Source organism: Gopherus evgoodei, chromosome 6 (genome assembly GCF_007399415.2).
Source record: "Gopherus evgoodei ecotype Sinaloan lineage chromosome 6, rGopEvg1_v1.p, whole genome shotgun sequence".
Taxonomy (NCBI): domain Eukaryota; kingdom Metazoa; phylum Chordata; order Testudines; family Testudinidae; genus Gopherus; species Gopherus evgoodei.
In genome coordinates, this window is record NC_044327.1 from 130,315,779 (window position 1) to 130,339,245 (window position 23,467).

At 44.4% G+C, this 23,467-nt stretch overlaps 1 protein-coding gene across 14 annotated transcripts in view; it reads left to right on the forward strand.

Moving 5' to 3' along the window:
• CELF4 (CUGBP Elav-like family member 4) overlaps window positions 1–23,467 on the forward strand; it is an 885,136-nt gene that overhangs the window by 444,896 nt on the left and 416,773 nt on the right. For all 14 annotated transcript variants that reach the window (XM_030567118.1, XM_030567122.1, XM_030567119.1 and 11 more), the window contains exon 3: window positions 21,779–21,827. In XM_030567118.1, coding sequence (XP_030422978.1) covers window positions 21,779–21,827 — 49 coding nt within the window. The remainder of the gene's footprint in view (window positions 1–21,778; window positions 21,828–23,467) is intronic.

Sequence of the window (23,467 nt, forward strand, 5' to 3'; positions counted from 1 at the left end):
TACAGGGAGTCTGTAGCAGAGCTGCCTGCTGAATTCTGACCTCCAGAATCCCTATCCAGTGCTTTAACCACACACAGTGCTATCCTTTCTTCCATGCAGAGTTGCAAGGGCAAAACATGTGCCATGCTGATCCAGTCATCCATAGGGCAGTGGCAGAGTTAGAGCCCTGTTGCTGGTCCTCTATTTTTCCTGCTGGGCAGTGGTTTTCCATTGCACAATCCAAGGCACGGTTTACGGTTTTGCTCAGGTGGCTGCTGCTGCTGCTGAGTTATGCAGAATTCCAGTGTGCTTCTGTGTGTTTAGTTCCATTTAATGGCTCTGGGGGACCCCAAACTCGGAGGGTGGATGAGTTAGTGCAGGAAGTTTTTTTTTTCCTGTTACCAAGCAAGCACTGTCTTCCTCCCTCAATGAAATCTTGCAGAGGGAAGTCCTGGGCATTGGGTTCCTGATGATGATACCTTTTGTCTCTTGTGGACCGTCTGTGACTGAATAGCATGTACCTGCCCAAACAAAAGGAGATCAGACACATACTAGCTATACTATCCTCTCCATCCTTATAGGTAATGGCATATGAGCTAGAGGTGTTATTGGGGATGGGGCAGATAGATCCTGCCTTGTTCCATCAGCATCACCAGAGCTCTCTGACTATTTGATTAGACCATACTCTCTTCAGGACAGGCGGTGTATCAGATTACATGTATGTACAGCACCCAGCACTTTGGGTCCCCAATGTGCAATAGCCATTGTTCCACAAGAGCTAGCAGCCCTGCCCATCCTCACAAGCTGTAGTAGCCTCCCAAGCTATGCTGAAGGGGTGAGTGGCAGGGATGTTTAGTGATTAGTGCGGATAAATGAACCACAGAACCGTTTGCCAGCTTTGCCTCTCCCCTGCTGTGTGAATTTGAATCATTTAATCTCATTGTGCCTCGGTTTCCTTTTCTGTAAAACTGGCCTGTGCTATATAGTTACCACCATCACCTGAGCTTTATTACGTAACTCTGAAATCCATAAACATTATCATTACCAGATTGTGCAACGTGTCATTATCACAACTATTCCTTAGCAGAACGTAGTACATTCCCAGGGCAATGAAGGGTGGGACACCCTAGTAAGTGCTAAGTATGGTTTTTGCTTGGCACTGGCTTTGTCACTATTGGGCAGCCACTGCTGAGGGCCGGCGTCACCCCAGTAGAACTCCTGTCCGATGGACAAGCCTTGTCAATCCATCATTTGTCCCAGTGTATTCTTGGGAGTTTTCCTGTTCAGGCTAAATCAGGCCATCTTAATTGCCAGCTTAACACCCTGCATGTTATCCATCCCCTTCCAATGTGATTTATCTTGATTAAATGCTAATTTGTAACTCATACTACATACAACAAAGTTATTTACTACCGAGGCACCTTGGTGACAATGCTGTGTTTGGACAGAGGAGGAGGAAGTGATATGCATGCAGATAGTATTTTACCTGTGTGTACGTATCATACTAATGGGTGAGATTTTCAAATGTGTTCAGCATAGGCCTAAGTTTGATCCCATTGAAGTCAATGGGAAATTGCCATTAACTCTAATAAGAACAGAGGTCCAGATCCTCAAAAGTATTTAAGTGCCTAACTATCATAATTAATGGAAGTCAAATGTCTAAATACTTTGAGGATCGAGGCCTCAGTGAAAACCCAACCCTGTATAAGATATTAGCTATATCGATGGCCTGATTTTCAGAGGAGATATGGCTGCTCAGCACCTCTGAAAATAGGGCAAGCGTGTTTATATACAATGCAATATAATGCCAAGTGTGTGTGTAGTATAATGTATATAATAAAAGCTTTTTATTGTATACAGTATTTTGTAAACAAGAACTTCATCCTATAGCACACTTTCCCTCAAGTATCTTAAAGCAGACCTGAGTGGGAAAAGGTTTTTTTTAGCCCATGAGAATTTTTTAGATTTCAAAATTTTTTCTTGTTTTGAATAAGGATGGAACTTCATAGTCTCAAAAAAAATTACTAACCAAAAATCCCCAAAACATTCGGATTGGGTCAATTGAAACATTTTGTTTTGATAATTTGACATTTTTTATTCATTGAATTTTGTAATAAGTTAACTTAAATTTCTAAATGAAAAGTTGTTTCAAACAAACAAAAATGCCTTTTTCCTTTAGCAAATGTCAAAGCAGGGGAATTGTGACAATTTCAAAACGTTTTTGAAAAAAGTTTTGAAATGAGAAATTTGTTGAAACCAGCCATTTCCAGAGAACCATTTTGTTTTCAACAAAACAGCATTTTCTGAGGAGAAAACACTTCAACAGAAAATTCCCAACTCACTGTATCTTTAAGCACTTCCAGATATACATTAATGAAGTCTGGCAATCCCTGTGAGGGAGATGAATATTATTTTTATTCCCATTTTACAGAGGGATAAAATGAGAGATAGCAAGCAAGTTCTCAGAGTAAGCAAGAAATAAACCCAAGGATGAAACCAGGAACCCTGACTCTCAGTACACTACTCTAACCATTAGACCATACTTCCGCTCGATGACACACAGGATTGTTGTATATTACTGGTATGTTCTCCTTTGGACTCTTTTGATAAGCTTCCTAGTTAAAGAGAAATGCTTCTTTTTATTTGAGGAACTAATGACAGTGGTGAGGATTGGTTGGGGGTGCGGGATTCGAGGCGAGTTAATTAATTTCAGGTTTTTTAATCTCTTTTCTTTTGTACAAAACCATAAAACAAAAATTCTGTGTAAGCCACATGTACCTCCAGTAATGGAAAGAGAGGCAAGGATCTGACTAATAGATATTACGTTCCATTATATGATCTTGAAGTCAATAAACATTAGGTTACCTTCATGCAGTGAAAAAAGACCAGATTTATTAAAAAATCTTATCTGGAGGGTTTGCATTTCAATAGGATGTGAATTTGCATATTTTAACAATAACCTCCCATCATTCTGTCTGATCTGTGCTCAGTTGGCCATACAGATCACTTTATCTTGAATAGATTATCACTGGTTTAATAAACCCTTCATAATATGCAGGTATAACAATGGTACTTCATTGGATAAAGGAGGTATTAAACTTCTTTTTCTGGAAATAGGGGTGGCCCAGCTAGTGATTAACTTTATACCTTTGTACATTCTTGTGCTGAATACATGATTAAAGGCGAGCGTTCCCATTCACATTCAAAACCCACTGGCTCTTCAGAACTCCTTTTAACTCCTTATTGCCCACAGTGGCTAAAGAGACCAGACAGAACGCAGGAATTGATCAAGCCAAGTCTGACATGGCAGAAGCCAATAGCTGATGCTGCAGAAGAAGGCAACATCTCTCTCCCCTCTTCTTGATCCCACTCATGCAGTGAATTGTGCAGTGCCATGAGTGGGTGTGCCATGGAGAGTGGATTGGAATCCTACCTAGTTCCCCATGAGGAGTAATATCTAATGGTCTTCCCAGCAGAGGGTGGAAAGGTTTTCTTGCAGATGACTCAATGGGTTTTTTGGTTACCGTTCCTTCAGATATTTAACCACACAATTATATTTTTTGTTCCTCACTCACTTTTGTTTCTTTGAGAGGTTCCATTTTCCAGTAACTGTAGATTATAAGAGATGAGATGAGCTATGTTTCCTCTAATGATAATCCTACTGAACTCCCATAACTTCTTGATCTCCTTCTTCCTTTCTCTGGACAAGCTGTGTTCGTACTTGCTTTTCCAAAGCTCCCTTCATGAATTATTCGCTCCTCGAAGACCAGCTGACCTAAGTACTACGTGACGTAAGGAATAATTGAATAATAATAATTGAATAACTGAAAGTTATTGTCATATGATAACATGGTATTATTGACCATAAATGGTTTGGTTAAACACACACACAGCATTTCAAGTGAATGAACTGAATCTTGAATTCTCATTGTCAAGCATCAGTCAGATGGGGAGATGGGCATTATGCCCAGGTGGGACATTTTAGAGTTCATCAAGGCAACATTTGTGATGATGCCCAGGTAAGGTTCTTTTGGGGAACTAAGCAAACTATTTGGAGTAAGTGACCTGAACCTTTACCCAACAGCCTATGTGAGCTCAAGCCTTCTCTAAACTTTGGAAGAGCTCATCAAGTCATAGATTTTTAAGGCCACAGGGGACCATTGTGATCATCTAGTCTGACCTCCTATTTCACACACATCATAGAACCAAGAATTCCTTCATCTGGTCTAATAAGTGGTAGTCGAACTTAGAGTGTGTCTTTTAGAAAAAGATCCAAACTTGACCCCTTTACCACTGTTATTTTTCATGTCAGCTCAGCCAGCTCATCACTTCCTGGTTCCACTCGCAAGTGGAAATGCTGCCTTCACCTTTCTGGAAGCAGGAAATACTGGTTCCCATGCCAAAAGCCTGTTCTCACCATATAGCCAGTGTAAGATCCTGATTGGATCTGCTAACAGGGGCATCTGTAGATCCATGTGGAACCCTGGCGACTGATTATTTCAGTGGCACTCTGCACAGGTGCGTTGTTCAGGACTAGTAAGCTTGGCTGGTTTAGATAAGCATCCAAATGCATGGCTCTTCAGCTGAGCCAGACTTCTCAGATGAGCCCAGCCACAAATCCAGATTCCATACGCCCTCATCCTTTGACAACTGGAACCTTTGGGTCCATCTTTCAACAGATGTGAACTTCGCAGCTTGGGCTCATTGTTATTCATCTATCAGCATTTGACAAATAGCGGTATGGCCTCTCATTCGCTTGTATTTGTTTGTTCTTAATCAGGCACAATGCTAGGTTAGGTATGTCTGGCTTCTTTCTAGCAGCATTCAGCACCTGTTCCTGCTGCCGTGGAGCCCAGTGGAGAGTGTTGACATAGAGCTCAATGGCTGCCTAACCTCAGGAATATCACAGGATTGGTGCTTCTAAAATGTCTGAGCTTCCACTGGTGCTGGGCCATGGGTGCTGAAGAAGGTAAAGTACCCATGAATGTGGCATTTATACAACAGAAATTGAGTGCTGTGCAAGAAGGCTACAGGCCTCCCTCCAATGCACGCTGAAGTCAGCAGCTGTCTTTGCCCTGACCTCAGTGGATGTTAGATCAGGCCCATAGTTCTTGAGCCACTATCAATGTCTACATTCATTGCAGAAAGATGATGTGTTGTTTCTGTGGTGTTAGGTTTCTTTTCCCCTTCAGGTGCCAGAGAGAAACCCCAGACATAGGGTCAGTTGAAAGGAACTTCTCTGGCTTTTCAGTTTCTCATAACCTTTACACAGTAGCTTCCTTTGTTCTGAGGAACTGCGGTGCACTGTGGGCAGTGCAGTGGCTGGTGTGTATATAATATGCTCCTCAGTCCAGTCCATCATATCCAACTACAGCTGTAGGTGAATCCTCACTTAATCCTTTCTTCCACTCTGTACAATGGACTATCATACCGGCATTATCTGTGTCTAGATATCTTGGATTTATAATGCTTCTAATTAATATAAGTTCCCCTTTGCACACACCCCATTTAATCAAAACCTTGCTTGTTTAAACAGTCTGTTTTATTACATTACCAACCTATGAAACCATTAACTCACTTAGAAGAAGTAACTCTGTAGTCTTGTACACCTGAGGTGTAATATTCCAACAATATACATTATGCAGAGTATGTTACATTATAACAACACTCAGTGTTTATATAGCACTTGACAACTTCAAAATCCTATACAAATGCTGTCAAACTAATCTTCGCAACACCCCTGTGAGGTAAGAATTAGTATCCCCAGTTTACAGCTAGGAAAATTGAGGCAGGGAGGTGACTATAGCCCAGATTTTCCAAAAAAAAAATTATCCCAGACCATGGCCAGATTTTTAAATATTTAAAACCCATAGTCAGGGGCAAATTTTCAAAAGATTTCAGGTAAACTAGAACCAAATTTTAAGGAGTGCTCAGAACTGAGCAACTCCCACCCAGCACGCTGAGCTTTTCTTAAAATCTGGCCACATGTTTTGGTCCCTAAATGGGAACTAAGCTTATAGAATTCTCACAGAATCAAGCAACTGGTGCCTCATGTTGGGTGCCCATAAATGGCTCCTTTAACAATTTGGGCCTAACCCTTCTACCTCAATTTCTGTCATTGGTAGAATAGTGATAAACATCCTTCCCACAAGGCTTGCAGGGTTTAATTGGTTACTATTTGAAAAGCCCTCTTATAAATGCGAAACATTATTGTTAAAAGTATTTTGGTAACAAAAAATAACTCTCTGGAATGCAATATTCCATTACCGAGCCTTATGCTGATCCGTCTCCATCAAATTAGTGTAACTATTAGCAACGCTGAGTTCACTTCTTTTGTTTGTTTCCTTGGTAAATAAGGCACCGGGAACAACTATGGCAGTGACTACATAATATTAAAACAAGGAGAGAGGATATAGTAAAGTATCATAAAATATCACATTTACTTTCATTTGCAGCATCTGGCTTTTAGGCTCCTACCAAATTTTAGCATCAGTGAGTTGATGTCAAGTAGATTGGACCCTATGTTTAGGGGGAGTTGATTTAAAAACAAACAAACGTATTTTATCAAACAATATGAGTCAAAATATTTCCATACTATTGGTTTTTTATCTTCAGCAAAAACAGGTTTGGGGGCAAGTTTAAACATTTTCTTGAGCAGCCAGAGCCCATAAACTCTAGGATCTTGTGAGGTCAGACACAGGAAATGGAAAATGAAACTGGCTAGACCAGATTCCCTGTCAAAGCTAAGCAAAGTCCAAAGAGGAAACAAACCACATAAAAAGAACAGGAGTACTCGTGGCACCTTAGAGACTAACAAATTTATTTCAGCATGTGCTTTCGTGAGCTACAGTTCACTTCTTCGGATGAAGTGAGCTGTAGCTCACGAAAGCGCATGCTGAAATAAATTTGTCAGTCTCTAAGGTGCCACAAGTACTCCTGTTCTTTTTGCGGATACAGACTAACACGGCTGCTACTCTGAAACTACATAAAGAGTGAAAAGCTAATTAGACTTTCAGAATTAATTTTACCAACTCCAAGCATGCAAAACTCACAAAATTGTCTTAAAAATTAGGGGAATTTTAAAATGTAAACTTTGGGGGTCTTCTATTTGCCTTGTGGGGTTGAAGCCTTTAGAGTTTGTGCTTTCAAGCTTGTTTTCTGTGTGTGTCACAATAAAATCATAAGAGTTGGCAGCACTGAAAATGCTTATAAATATGCCCTGGTCAGGACAGCTTTTAAATACCCATCAACCCGTGTTAATTATACAAGAGATTGACAAATATTGTTGGCTAAAAGGAGGTGGTCTCCCAAAATATAATTGTACTCAGTGAGTCTGGTTCTGATCTCTTTCATCCCAGTTGTACCCCAGCTACCCCTAATCTACATTGGCATATGTAGAATCAGGCCCAGATTTTCAAAAACACACAGCGTACTAAGCTGCTTTGAAAATCTCACTGTATGTTTAGGACTCACTGGGACTGAAACAGATGTCATTTTAAAAGAGTGAGCTCTTGCATAGGGTTTCCTGTAATGGTGTTGATCCTGCCAGCACCTCTTTCAAACATCATGCTGTGTATTTTTATCAAGCCATTTTTGCTGCTGTTTAGAACAAACGTTGCTGTTCCATGGACTTCATTCACCCCTATGCTGGTTCAAACTCATTGACTTCAGCTGGAGTTACTTCTGGTTCATGTGAGAGGAGAATCAGACTCTGTGAGTTCAGACATGTACCATTAAAAGGTTAATGGCTGATACTGCCTGAAAGTTTATTGCTGAACTTCTACTGTCTCTGATCTTTGATCAAATGCTATGGCAAAATATACATATATATGCTGCCAATGAGTTTTCTCTTCTTGATGAGATCTTGCCCATTCGTTTACCCCAGCATTACTCTGGGGCATCACCAGAGATGAAAATGTTACACAAGCAAGCTAATGGTTTGAGCCAGTGACCTAGCGAAAAGCCAGTGGGAGTTAGGGAGAAGGGAGTAAATAACTCTGAGCTCTCGGCTGTGATGCTAGGGTGTCTGGTGGATTCCGGCCATTAGCCGACGTGGACAGGTGAACCTTTACACCAAATCAATCATCATATTTATTCTAATTGTGTCGTAATAGTCCCCCAGGAGCTCAGTTCAAATGAGCTTGACATTATTAAAATTTTAATGCCCAGTTTTCATAGCTGAATGAATATTTAAAGGGTATGTCCTGGGTTTAAGTTATGATGATGAAGAAATTAATGGAATGTCTTGTTTAATGCATTGGTACATGTTGATGCAAGGGGGGAAAAAACGTGGTGTTCAGAAAAAAGAAAGAAAGGCAATGTTTGGGTATAATTAGACAGAAGAGGGAAGCATCAGGGATGCATTAATCTTGGGGATAAGAGCATGCTGGATGGCTCTCAGTGGAGTTATTATAGGAAATATTTCTTATTTAGGGGGTGGAGGCGGGGGAATGGGGCGTGGCCTCAAACCAGCAGCAGAGCCAGCCCTGCAAATGACAGATCAGAAAAAAATCCCCATTAGCCTTGAATATCGCCCTATCTGTCCATTTGTTTGGCACAACAAAATCTTTAGCCTGCAACAGTAAACCCTTTGCTGGCTGGGGCAGGATCAAAGAGCCTCCTTTGTTCCTCAATCAGGTGTTTGTTTACTCAGATCAGCTTCGAAGGATGGTATAATCTGTTGGGGTTACTCATCACTGTAGTCATTCTGGCATTGTTCACTATCAAAACATAGGACCTGATGTTACACAGTGGTGCAAATGGGGAATAGCTCCTTGCAGATCAATGGGTCTGATCCTCAGTTGATGTAAATCGACATCACTCTATTGACTTTACTGGAACTATGCCAGTCTACCCTAGCTGAAGATTAGACCTAGCATCGACTGAGATCAGGATAGATGCTCTTTTACACTGGACTTTGTAGAGCTTTTTAAAACCTCCCCCCTTACTCCCTCACCAACTGAAGAAAGAAGCACTTGGGTTGCTTTGGTAACATTCATTTGACAAAGGCTCTTATAATTATATAAAAGTAGGCACAAACATTACCTGGTGGGCGAGAGCGGGCCATTCTCTGGACACATGATGGATTTCAATAAGCTCTTCCATCCTGCAAGAGATGAGGAAATTTGAGTTAGTGCTCAGAGTCCTTCCACTAAAGGGATACCATCAAGAGCGGATATTTTATAAAAATAAGATTTTCTTGTTTTACTGCTCACACCTTCAGTAACCAGAGGCCCAATGCTGTGCTTTGCTCAGGGGTTTGTCTATGTGCAGTTCCGCTGGTTTAATTTAAGGTGTGGTTTGAAATCACAGAGTAATAGGCTGTGAGGAGGCTTATTTCAGTTCGAACCAGGCGTATTTCAGTTGAGCTGATGTCAGTTAGGCCTTGTGCACATGAGAAAGTTCCCCAGATTTAACTAAAGGTGTGGTTTTAAGCGTGGCTCTGTACTGATACAACTTGCATCTACTTCCTGTTCTGTGGGTGGGAATTACTGGAATGCCGTGTGCCCAGCCATGCCCTCTATGCTAGGACGTGGCATACTTCAGCCAAGGATTCCTTTGTGTCATGGGAACAGTCAGCTGCCCTCTTGTGGTACCCCCTCTTCTGGCCTTCAAACAACCATCCACCCTGGCCATGCTCATTCTCAGAAGCAAGCACCCCGCACACCAGGACACAACAACCCAAAGCAGCACCAGAGCCGGCCAGAACAACAGATGCAAAACCTGCAGATATGTCTCCACTGTTATGGTGATCAATTCCCACCGCAACACACCTTTCAAGATCCATGAGTCTTACACATGCCTCTCACAAAATGTGATGTGCCTCATCCAGCGCATTAAATGCCTCAACAGCAACGATGTGGGTGAAACTAGACACTTGTTATGCTCTTGAATGAAAGACAAAAACATCTTCGCACCCATGGGCAACTATTTTTCACAAAACAATCACTCCATGTCTGACCTGACAGTCCTCATCCTCAAAGGAAACGTACACAACACCTGGCGAGCCTGGGAGTTTCAATTCATAGCTCTGCTAGACACTAAAAACCATGGACTACCATGGACTCAACAGAAATATTGGTTTGATGTCTCATAATAACACTCTGTAACCCACCAACCCTCCTATGTCTTAAGACTGCAGAGGTGTTAATTGGCCGCTTCATCTTAAATGGTCTCCTAGAACATGTGCTTAACCTTCGTGCTAAACAGTCTGTCCCACCTTGTAATTAGCTCTGACACTCTGCTTACCTTTTCCAGACCTGAAGAAGAGCTCCTTGTAGCTCAAACGCTTGTCTCGTTCACCAACAGAAGTTGGTCCAATAAAAGATATTACCTCCCCCACCATGGTTCGCTCACTTACGGTCTGTTGGCATTGCAGCCGAGCGTGTGAATGGCAGCTCCCATAGACTTACCTGTACTCGCTGTACTCTAGCTAGCTTGATAAAAATAGAAGTGAGGATGGGGTGACATGGGCATCAGCACCCAAACCTGCCTGACACCCCTGGGTATGTACTCATTCGTGCACCACAGTGTCTTCCCTTCTCTTCTCTGACTATGGCCAGCATGAGTACATTTACACTAGCTGCCATTCACCACCATCCCCTCCCCTTTAGGGTGGCCTTACGTCCCCTTTATTCTGTCAGAGCAGTGCAAAGAGGACTTTGCAGGACCAATGACATGGCCCATTATCTTCTAGCTGTAAATCGGTCAAGGTTTTGCTTGGCCCTGCAGAGGGGCATGATGCGGCAGAAGTAAGAGAATGCAAACATGCTCAGGGCAATGGCACTGCCAGCAATGTTAGCCTCCCAAAAGAGGGTGTGAAGGCACATGGGAAGTCCTAGGGCATGGCTTGCAATGGAGTTGTCCTGGCATAAAGGAGAGCACATCTTGGAAATGGGACACAGGCATAGAGTGCTCTCCAAGAAGGATGTTCTCCAATGGGAGAACAGAATTTTACCTGCTGCGTCTGGCACTGGGTGAAATTGATTAAATAATTTACACTACTCTAATTGCACTGCTGATTGTTAAGCAGTGTGGCCATGCAAAATACTTACACGTGGGCAAGGGGTTTGCCAGTGGTTCTGCACAGGGTCACAGGTGCAAACTATGGATCTGAATAGAATAGCATAGAACACAATTGCCATTTAACTGCAGTACAGTTGGAATCTTAAAACAAATGGGATTTTGTAATTGACCATTAAGAGCCTGATCCTGCAGTTCCTGACTCTGTCGGAGTAGCTTCATCGGCCTCCAAGGGACTGCTGGCATGAGAGGGCGTTTTCAGGCGCAGCCCCCAAGTCATTTGTGCCAGCTAACTGCACAGTGCTGTGAGGCTGTTTCACAGAATGAGCTGATCCTTGGCTCTTTCAGAGATGGATTTGCCTATAAACTAGCGGCATGTTCGGTGACCAGCTCTTGCTAAGCAAAGCTGGCGACGTCCCTCTCGCTCTGAAAAATCGGACTTTATTGTTCCAGGCCTGCGGCGATACAGGGCTTAATTCTGCCAGGCACTGAGTGCTCCAGTGAGGTGCCGAAAGCCTTCCAATGCCCATTGGCTTCATTTAGGTGTTGATGCCCTCAATAGTTGAGCCCCGGCAGCTTAACATTCCAAGGAGCATATCCTAGCATGTTTTGAATTGTAAGGACTTTATATTGGTATGACCCAGGTCAGCAAGTGCTCCCAACCCAGCCCAAAACACTTCTCAGTTGAGAAGTTGGGGATTTCAAGCCAAAGGTTTCTGTGCATGAACCCGCCCTGAACCTAAAGCCCCTCTAGGTTCATCTATATATACAAGACAGGTGGGAAGATGAATTGATAGTTAGATGGATGGATTATAATGTGTTTTATATGATATATAGAAAATACTTTTGGAGTGCAGGGATGGCCAGTAGCAATCATTCTCGAAGGTAGGCGCCAGAGCAGTGAGTGATTTGTAAAGGTCAAACCCTTCAAGATATTTTTTTTCATATCTCATGCAATCCCATTTCAGATCTTCTCATCTATTTGTGTACATGGCTCTGACACATGTCTCATGTAGGAGGGGAGAATGGAATTAAGAGTCCATGCTAGACAGATAAGGTTTGGGATAGAATAATCTCAGAAACATTCTTCATTACCAGCACTTACCCCCTGGATGCTGCCATGGTATTTTCCATAACTGTTTTATCACGTTGCCTTTCACTGTTGTTTAATTAACCGAGGCAGCTCGAACTGTTTTAGTTTGCAGGCGAGTATCCGCACACTTGCCAGTTTGTCATAAGGCTGCTGGTACAGTCAGGCCAATTTCTTCCAATACCGTTGGAGTTATTATTTTTTTCACTGAGTTGTAGCTAAAAGATCAGAAAGTTAAGGGTCAGATCCCAGCTGGTGGAAATCAATGTAGCTCTGACGATTTTAAGAGAGCAACGGCAATTCACACCTGCTGAAGATCTGATCCTAAATCTGATTTCGGTAAAAGGATAAAAGGGTTGGCTTGAATCTGCTGGCACTGACAGCAGGTTCACACTACTGCAATTTTATTCACGTCAGTGGAGTTACTAGTGTAAGTCAGAATCAGGCCCAGAACTTTGCAATCAGATATGAAATATAGTAAAATTGTAAGTTAATTTCCAGTCCTTTCCAACCTTGACGTTAATATAGTTTACATTGGTGCCTTTAATCCTGAAAGATCACACAATAGCTATGAGCCCAATGCTACAAACACTTAGCAATGTGAGTAACATTGCTCACCTGAGCAGTCTTGTTGATTTTAATGGGACTATCCATGGGAGTAAAGTTACTCACATATACAAGTTCAGTGTTGAGCCCTGAATCCCCAAATGCTTTGCATGCTATGGGCTCACTGGCCAATCTTTAGAGGTGCTGAGCACGCTGGCCCAGATCCAGCAAAGCACTTAGGCACATGCTTAACTTTAAGCACGAGTCGTCCCCTGGGCTTCATTCCTGCTGATTGCTGGAGAGCTGCCATTTGTCCACCAGTGAAATGAAGCCAACTCTGTGGGGTGATTGTCACGGAGTCACCGGGCGATGCTCTGGAACTATTCCCCACGAAGCCAGTCAGAACTTTGGGGAGCCTCCTCTCCCTTGGAGCAGACTTGTTCAAGGCAAGAAGCTCACACAGCTTCACCTCCTGGGTCTCTCCTTGGAGCATTCAGCATCCTCTGCCCCTCCTTGCGCTTCCCACAGCCAGCCCATCCCGGCAGGGTCCTGGGGAAGCCACAGGGCCCTGCACCCCCACTTTGCAGTCAGACGCGACTCTCAGCCAGCCAGTAAAACAGAGGCTTATTCCATGATAGGAACATGGTCTAAAACAGAGCTTGTAGGTACAGCGAACGGGACCCCTCGGCCGGGTCCATTCTGGGGGGCAGTGAGCCAGACCCCCACGTCTGCACTTCACTCCTCGTCCCCAGCCAGCTCCAGACTAACAACCCCCTCCAGCCCCTCCTCTCTGCTCAGTTCCTTTCCCGGGCCAGGAGGTCACCTGATCTTTGTCTCCAACACCTTTAGTTGGCACCTTTGCAGGGGAGGGGCCCAGGCCATCAGTTGCTAGGAGACAGAGTGTCAGGCACTTAGGTGTACTAGCCCTTTGCTCTGTAGCAATCACACACCCTTATTCCACCACCTAGATACTTAAGAACTGCAGAGGGGACACTGAGGCACCAACACAGTATTCAGAGCAAACATTAAGAACATTCCCAGTTCGTCACAGTGATGTAGTCGCACTTGAATTGCACCCAGCAGCACCATACAACCATTTGGAACAGGAAGTGAAGGTGAATAATGCATCTGGTGGAAACGCAGGGTAGTTACCCAAACATTGGAATTGGTCTTGGCTCTCAGTTAACACCCCAGTTCTTGCAAAATGCCATGAGACCTTTAATAACCACAAGTGATTTTTATAGTAATGACACTAACCTCTTATATAGCCATTTTCTCCAGTAGATCTCAAAGCTCTTCACAATCGTTATTATATTTCTCCTTGCAACGCCTCTGCGAGGTAGGGCTGTGCCATTATCCCTATTTTGCAGATGGGGCACTGAGGCACAAAGAGACTAAGTGACTTGCCCGTGGTCACACACAATGTCTGTGGCAGAACATGGAGTTCAACCTGGGCCTCACTATTAGCAATGAACATACACCCATAAAGCATTTGACAATACATTGTTTCCAAAGGCAAGTGTCTCTTGCCTATTAATGGCTGGGGCATTGGTTCAGTGCTGTCTAAGAAGGCAGAGGGCTACCTGCTGAACCATAAACTCCACTTCACACAGCATCTGAGTGTTTCTGGAGGTCTCTTGAAAAGGCAGGATCCAAAGCCCACTGGAGTCAATGGGAATCTTTCCATCAATTTCAGTGGGCTCAGGATCAGATACCAAGCACTGACCTGCCTTGACCCTACTCTGCAGTGGGGTCCATGCTGTTTGCTGGGCAACTTTCTGCCTCAGTCTGTCTGTCTTGTACCCTCCCAATTAGTCTTTACCATGACATTGTGCGTTCACATAACTCCAAGTTCCATTCGATGGATACCTCAAGCTGCAAGCTCCCCTAATTGTTCAGCAGTCAGAAGTGGTTGGAAAGGACAGAGCTAGCTGTATTGAGGTGATCTATTGTGTGTTAACTGAAGCCATGTTGGGGGAATTGAGGCTTTGCTTGTACTTGAGCAGGGAAAGCTGCTAATTTCCACTTTGTGAATCTACTTCAGGGGTGGAAATGACGAGTTGTTCTCAACTCTCAGAGGCATAGCTGTGTTCGTCTTTATCCACAAAAACAAGGAGTCCAGTGGCACCTTAAAGACTAACAGATTTATTTGGGCATAAGCTTTCATGGGTTAAAAAAAACCTAGTTCTTCAGATGCATAAAGTGGAAATTACAGATGCAGGTTTGTTACTTGTTCACAGGAAACTATAATAATTATTATAAATTATTATAATCATCATCATACCTATTACCTCTTATCTAGCACTTTTCATCAGCAGATCTCAAAGCGCTGTTCCACGGAGGTCAGTAGCATTATACCCATTTTACGTTTAGAGACACTGAGGCACAGAGCAGTAAGAAGTGGCTTGCCCAGCAGACTAGTTGGAGAACTGGGAGTTTCCTGAGCCCCAGCTTAGTACTTTGCCCACTAGGCCACACTGCCTTCCTCTAAGCCTAACAGGATGTGAAGAATGAAGGCTTTTCTTCCTCCTAGGTTTAAAAGTGAAGCTTTGGGCAGAAAAGTGACTAGATAGAAACGACACCTTCTTACTTGTCCGATCCACTCCCCCTGTGCCTTCAAAGCTCTAACTAGTGTCTATAAATCTTTGATTGATTTTTAAGCCCAAAGGGGACCCCTGAGATCATCTTCTTTAATGTCCTGCACAATTCAGGCCTTAGGATTCCACCCAAAGTTTTCTGCATTGAGTCCAACAACTTGGCCCTATACTGCTAGTTATCAGGCTGGTTGCAGCCCAGCTCTGGGTGAGGGAGCTGGATTCTGTTCTGGCTTGTGCATCATCAACATAATTATTAATCAAATTCCAAGAATCTTCTTGTCCTCCCCTTCCTTTCCTGGCTCTTGTCACTCTTCCTCTTTGTGTCCTGTCTCAAATCAGTTTGCCAGCTGCTTGGGGCAGGGTCTGAATTTTTTTCTGTGGTGTCTGTACAGCACCTTGCACAATGGGCATCCATCCCAACTGAGGCCTCTGGACACCATGGCAATAGAAATATGAATGAATGAGGCTGGGGAAGAAGAAGGTGGAAGAGACAGAGAGGAAAAGAGAAAATGGAGAGAGATGGAGTCAGTGAGAAATCAGCTTTCTCTCTTTCCACCTTCCATTCCCAGGCGATCCTTCTACTTGCTCTAAATTAATTTCAAAGCCAGAGGGAGCAGAAAGGGGAGTGGAATGGGGGAAAGAACCTTAAAAAAAATCACAATGCAGAGAAGCGTCTGTCCCCTGTCTAATTCCTGCGCTGGCCTGTAGCCGATGGTGCTGTGAAATATACAGCAGCAAGCTCTGACATTTCATTTCTGCAGAGAATTGAAAAAGGGCTTGCTGTAATTCATCGCTTCTTGTAACTCAAACCCTTTCTGACAGGAGTACCTGCACTGTCTTTTAACAGTGGCACCGCTGCTGCTGTAATTGGACATGAAAAATGATGTCGTGTCTGTACGTGCGGGGAAGATTCAGCTGGAGGCTGGGTGGGGCGAGTTGTGGGCTAAAGTGGGATGGCAGTTCTGGCTGGTATTTAAGGTGTCAGTGTTAGCAATGTGGGGGATGGGAATGGGTGGGGGAGCATCTGCCTGTGGACCCAGATATGCAGAAGTGTTAGTAGCACCTGCAGTGCAATCTCTCAGGTGGGACTGAAACTCCAAGGTGCAAAGGATCATGGGAGACAGAAAACTTTACTCAGAGTTGTACCATGGGAGTTTATTTGTATGAGCAAGGTAAAAACTCTCAAATCACCCATCTGCCTGTTTACATGTTTTATTTATTAGTGGGCCCAATGTTCCCTCCTGTAATGGAGCCAGATCAAATGGGCATGGGAGTTGGAAAACAACAGCACCCACAGAAGTCCCAACTCAGTTGGGGAAACTGAGGCCCCGGGCACTGACATGACTTGCCTGAGGCCGGGACAGAGCTGGGAATATGCCTTGGGTCTCCTGCCTGGAGAAAGAGTTAGGAATAAAGCCTGCAATAAGGAGGATTGCACGGTGTGATATACATCAGCCTGTAATATGCAGGTGTTCAGGTGCAATGTTTCTGGATGAGGAAAGATGGCCTAGTGGTTAGAGCGATCGCTTCAGGCCTGGGTTCAATTCTCTTTCCTCCCACAGACTTCTTGTGCGACCTTAGTCAAGTCACTTAATCTCTCTGCACCGCAGTCTCCATCTACAACAAAGCGCTGTCATGACAGACCCACAGAGTGGGAGCCCAGAGCAGCCAGTGTGGTCAGACTAGGTGATCGCTAGGGTCCCTTCTGGCCTTACACTCGATGCATCTGTGAAAGGGGCATAAAAGCCCTGCCCTCATTCACAGGGATTGGGCGAGGAGAAGTACTCTGAAGATTGCGAGACACACAGATGCTGCTTATCTGGGGCCATATAAGTACCCCAAACAGGTGGATTGTAAGGGTCCTTTCTCAATGAATCAGATCAAAGGGAGCCATTCTGTCTTTGAAACATGTCGCTGAATGAGTTTGGGATAAATCCATGTGTTTGCTAGTCTGTGGTGAGTTCACTGCTGAGATGAAATCATTTCTTTCACTAGTGTCAGCCCAACAAGGATCATCTAGAATAAAGAGCCACAAACACTGCAGGAAACTAATGCCGCCTGGGCAAAGGCGAATTGGATTCGTAGTATGATCAGGTCATTCCCATCCCTAATTCTTGTGGTCCAGTGATTCTATAAATGCTGCTGCTCTGTGTTATTAGAACATACGAACGGCCACACTGGGTCAGACCAATGGTCCATCTAGCCCAGGATCCTGTCTTCTGACAATGGCTGGTGCCAGATGCTTCAGAGGGAATAAACAGAACAGGGCAATTTCGATCCATCCTTTGTCATCTAGTTTCCTCATTTTATGTAGTTCCCTTTTTGAAGTTAAATGCTTCTGTGATGGGTTTCTTTGGTATTCTCCCCTCCCCACCCACGAGATGTTACATTTAATTACCTCCTGGTCACTAGTACTGAGCAGTTCAGCTGTATCACCTCTTGGACCAGATCCTGTGCTTCACTTAGGACTAAATCAAGAATTATCCCTACCCTTATGTGTTCCAGGACTCGCTGCTCCAAGGAACAGTCATCTATGGTGTCTAGACATTTTATCTCTGCATCCCGTCCTCAGGTGACTTGTGCCTAGTCAATATGAGGATAGTTGAAATCTCCCATTATTATGTTTTCTGCTTTGGTGGCCTCTCTAATCTCCCCAAGCATTTCACATTCACTGTCACCATCCTGGTCAGGTGGTTGGTAGGATATTCCTGCTACTATACACCGATTGTTCAGACATGAAATTTCCATCCGTTGAGGTTCTGTGGTACAACTGGAGTAATCAGTACGCTTCCTTTCACATATAGCGCCACTCCCCAACAAGTGCAACCTACTCTGTCATCCCCCGATAGTTGGTACCCTAGTATTATCGTCCCCATGGATTAGCCTCATTCCACCAAGTTTACATAATGTCTTATATATCAGTATCCTCATTTCATGCCAGGCACTCTAGTTCATCCATCTTAGTATTTAGACTTCTAGTGTTTGTATATAAGCACTTGTACATGTTGTCAATGTTCAGCTGTTTGCCTTTGTGTGTTATACTTAAACGAGACTTTTACATTTGATTGTTCCTCACTAGCTTCTATCAGTTCTTTACCAACTTCTTTCCTTTAGTCAGTAAAGGCAACTGTTAATTGGATTAACAACATTATGGTTTTATTTTCTCCGGTGCTGGACGTTTCTTTTCCTGCTCAGCACCACGATCCCTCTGCTGTTCACATGGCGAAGCCCAGTTGAAATTTCATGTTTGATTAGGAGACAAAATTCCCCTGCCACTGAGCCCACTTCTGGCGCAGATGTGTTAGGAATCAAGTTGCATCTCAAAGGATTTTTGCTTAGGAGGTGGGCATTATCAGTAAACACAGTAGCAACTGCCCAGGATGTTCTGGGGCAGATGGAGAGGGGTGAAATGGAACCTGAATCTCATTTGTATCTTTGAAGGAAAATGTGATGGGCTAGTGAGATGTCCATGGAAAACTATCTGGGTAACTCATCTGTGCTGTCTGATGGCTTCTGGCAGTCCCGTGGTTACATGAATGTTGTAGTGATGTCCTGCTGGAGCTTTAGTCCTACATCCAATTTTATATTGATTATGCCTGGGCATCATTCCATTAACTGCAGTGGAGTTACTCCCCTCTCACACTAGTATAAGTGGGTGGAAAACCAGACCCATTTGGATCCTGTTGGATTCAGATATCAACTGGAGGTTCTCAGCTCATGCCCATCTCTGTCACAGGCTACATGGAAATGTCCGATCTGATCATCTACATACTTTGGAGAATCTCAGATCCAGGCTTCAAGGCACAGAGTCTATCCAGCTGTAACCCGAGTACACTGGGATGTGAGCCTAAAGGGCCACAAGATCTCCCCTGAAAAGCAGCCCACACGTTCCAGGCCCATGGTCCTCTCTGCACATGGAGTGAAGCCACTTGACCCCCATGGAAGATGCTCCAGGAGGGCCCCACAGGGTGACCTGGGAGGTTGGGAGTCAAAGGATCCAGGCTGCCACCCCTGAATCTCAACCCCTCCCAGTGCTCGGCGGGAGGCAGCTGATTATAAGTTAATAAAGCTGATTTAATATTCTATTTCCCTTCCATTCCATGGGCTCTCCTCCTTTAGAGGGCTCACTGGACAGCTGTTTCATGTACCCCGTGTGCTAGCTGTGACTGGACTCCATGTTTCTAAAACTAAACTGGCTCTCTAGTAAAACAGCTCATTGCAGAGGTGCTGCAGCTGGCATTCCAGCCATGTGCACACAGACTGGCTTCCTGGGACCCCCTCCAAACTCTTCCCTCCTGCAACCTGCGATCCTTCCTCTGAGTTCATTGCAGGTTGTTACAACACAGAGACCCATGGAAGTATATCTCCTGAAGGTATCATGCTCTCCAGGGGTCAACAAAGCCAACCAATAGGTGCAGAGACAAGGGAGCTCCATGAAGATGCCTGTTGCCACTGGCAGACCCCCCTGAGATCCCTGGATTAGGATCTGCACCCTGGCTTCCTCCCTAGAAAAGCCTGTCTGCATCTCTCTCCCCAGATAGACGCTGCATAGGAAACTCTGAGTGGTGCAGCTCTCTGAATTCTCTTTCCTCTAGGTAGGTTATTCCTCCATTAGGGAAGCGCCCCTCTGCCTTTATCCCCCCTCCTCTTTCCCTGAGCTGCCTCCCTGCTCCCAGACTTTCTCCACGAGAAGAAAGTTTTATGAATGGAGAGAGGAAACTCAATTATTTCCCTCTCAATGTGTCTCCCTATAATTGGTGTCTTTCATGTCAAGATAATCTCAATTTGTATTATGGTCTCCATGCACACAGCACTTTCTCTTTGGTCTATAAAGAAATTGTCAAGTGCATAAATCATAGTGCACATTAAATTACACTAGCCTTTTACTTATTAATTTCCCCAGTTTTTTCCCCTCCACTGGATGCATCTTCCCTCCCTCTTTCTCTCCTATGCTCATCGTCTCTTCTCTCTCTCTACCTTCCCCTCTCTCTCCATCCTGCCTGATTGCCCATTTTCAGAAAGTAGTGACCAGTGGGGTCAGTTTCCTTCGCCATTGTCCGGGACTCTGGCTACTTCCCTACACTCCTTGCAGTTGATCACATCAGACCCTTCTCTCAGAGTGATAGGAAGGACTTTTCACTCCAGCTGTCATGGCTCTCCAAGAGCCCACAGTCGAATTGACAGGTGTCTTTACGTTGATTTCAATGGGCTTTGGATCATCCCCCACCAATGTTCGATCTGGTCTTTCTCCAGTGGCTAGCCTCACCGACTGCAACAACTTACTCCCCTTAAAGCCAGTCCTGTGATTTGGCTGTTGAAGATCCTGGGCTTAGTCCCAGCTAATGTGTCAGTATATAGACATGGCCAAGGTTACTCACAACTCCAAAACCAGAGAATGGCGAATGACCGAGTAACCCCCCATGGCCAAATTCTGCTGCTAGTTTTGCTGGTTCAAATCCCCTGACTTCACTGGCCTTGCATGGGCATAAGAGTGGGCAGATATTGTCCTCTAGGGTCTGGAGGCACTGAGCTGAAAGACAGACCTCTCTTCTGTTGAATCTGAGTGTGATAATAACTGTAGTCTCTTTATGTCTAAGTACATTTCCCCCTGGAGACAACAATGCGGCAGGATCCTCTAGGCCCTCCATCATGTTAACCTACTTGTCAGCCACTTTGATAGCTTTTTAATACTAAATATGTTTGCGGAGCAATTAGAATAAATCTAGATAGTTATGAAATACTTTCCGAACGTGGGGGAATGGGGCCTACTTTGCTGTTCAACCGAGATTAACCAAAAATAACGGGGGAGGGGTTCAGCCTGGCTGGACTGCAGGGTAAAAGGAGACCAGGGTGGGTTAGAGGAAAGGGCTATGGAGCTCCTAAATATACAACTACTCAAGCCACTGGTGGGTGGAGTGACAAGAACGGGGAGCGCTAGCCATATAAGAGACAAACAAAGGAGCATGCTGTATGTCCCTCTTACAAGGTCAGATGATTTAACATTAACCTGTTTGATGCTAGCATTATCTCTCTCTCTGTATGCCACAGTGCGTGTGAGAGAGGAAGGAAGCAGCAGTGGCTGTTCTTTGCAGCAGAGCCTTTAGGAGGAATTCTGGCTATCTCAGACATTGTCCTTTGTTCTCCCTGGGAGCAAAAAGCTACAATAGCAGTCCTGCTACTGTCACAGCAGGTTCTTCTCTGGATCTGCCTGGGGACCTCTGCTGGCTGGGTGCAAAGTGTGTAGGGCTCACCTCCGCCCCCCTTGGGCCTCCACCAGCACTGCACCCCTCAACCACATGGTTGTTGGCCCCTGGTCGGGAAATAAGGGGGCGAGGGTTCCTTGCTCCATGTCCCCACCCCACCCCTATTACTTCCTTCTCTTAACTGTTCTGCATTCTTGTTGCCTGCTCTTAAATAGCTACTGTGTTCTGCACATGCAGAAAACCCTGCTGCTAAAAGGTGCACGCTAAAAACCCAGCAGCACAAGTAGGGGATCTGTGGGATCTGTTGTTAATTGCCCATCTCTCTTTGTTTTTCTTTGCAGATGAACAGACCAATCCAGGTGAAGCCAGCGGACAGCGAAAGCCGAGGAGGTAGTTGACTACATTGCTCTCAGCCACTGTGCTAAGTTTAATTGTTGTCTCTGGCTTCTCTCAGGCAATGCGCTGATCAATTAGCAGCGTAATCACTGCCAAAGAAATTCCCTCCGCAGCAAAGATTCTCTTTATTAAATCTCCTTTCCTTCGTCTCACTTTCCTCATATTCAATTATTATTTGATTTTAAAAGGCAGGGAGGTGCCAGCGATTGCCTGGGAAACAAATAACTGCCTTGTTAAGAAATGAAGCATCAGGCACTGACTTATCAAAGTTTAACGGTATTGACAGCACCTTGTCTCTTGCAGACCATGTGCCGCCAGTAGGCCAAACCGCAGTGATGGTTCAGTTGGGTTAGAACTCGGGGGGGGGGGGATGTTTTACTGTGTCTCCAACCCTCATGTTTCATTGCAGCGACTAAACGTGGATTGAAGCTTCTCTGCCTTTGGAGAAAGCGAACTTGCTCTAGGATATTTCCTGTACCTGTCCTGTATAGCCCGATGAACATACCATATTAACTAGATTCTCATCTCAGTGACACGGAGTTACTCTGGATTTGCACACAACTGAGATCAGAATCTGCACCCCGCATCCCTGTATCCATATGCCTAGAGACACAGACGTTGAAGCCCCTTATTTAGAGACCACTCAATAGGTCACCCCAAGTGGGCTGTCTCCATTAGGTGGTTTTCAAACAAAATTGTGTTGAAAAGCGTGGAGATGCTTCACTGGGCTTCCCTGAAACAGGACGTTGTCTGTTAGATGTGGTCCCTATACTGGAGGTTTATGTAGGCCAAGGACTCAGTTATCTAGTATTATTTATTTATCAGATTCTATGGTGTGGCTGCATCTCTATGTTTCTATCTGCTTGGTGGTTTCTTCGTACTCCAGTGAAATCCCTTCCTAGTCCTTTGATTGAAATAAGAGGTGGGTATTGCTGATCACACTACCAATAAGTGTGTCAAGGACAGCTTTCACAGCGCGTGCTCATGCTTATAGAATCAGTATCAGTGTCTGAACAGGCCAGAGTTTTCTGTTAATAATAATCTGGTTCTTCTCTGGGTAAAAACTCTTTTTCATTAATGTGAATTGCATCTTTCTATGGGCAACGGCTGAATTATCCAACAACAGTTGTCTTGAGTGAATGCAGCAAATCACAGTAAAAGAACAGAGGTGGTATTCTTTTTAGTCAAAAGATTGGGAGATCCAGTGGTTTGATCAAATATAACCAGCAGCTGAAATTCACTGGTGTCTGGATTCAGTTGGAAGCTATAGATGAAGACCTGGCATTATGAAAGGGTGGAACTGGTGCGTTGACCGAGATTCCATAAGGTTGGTTATTAGATGTATTTGTGTAGGCCGGGCGTCTCTGGAATAGCTCCTCTACTATGTAATCAAATTCAGGGATCAGCCTTGCACTACTGAAGTCTGAGGGGCTACTCATATGACCCAAGCAAGATTTGGGAATGGCGTGTTCCGATGGTATCGATTAGGAATAATCATGTCACATTTCCTTCATTCAGCAAAGGCAAATTTAAAAACCAAGGCTCAAATCCTCAGCTAGTGTAGCACAATGGAATTCCATGATTTTCAATGGAGACATCGATTTATGCCCCAGCTGACGATCTGGGCCCATATC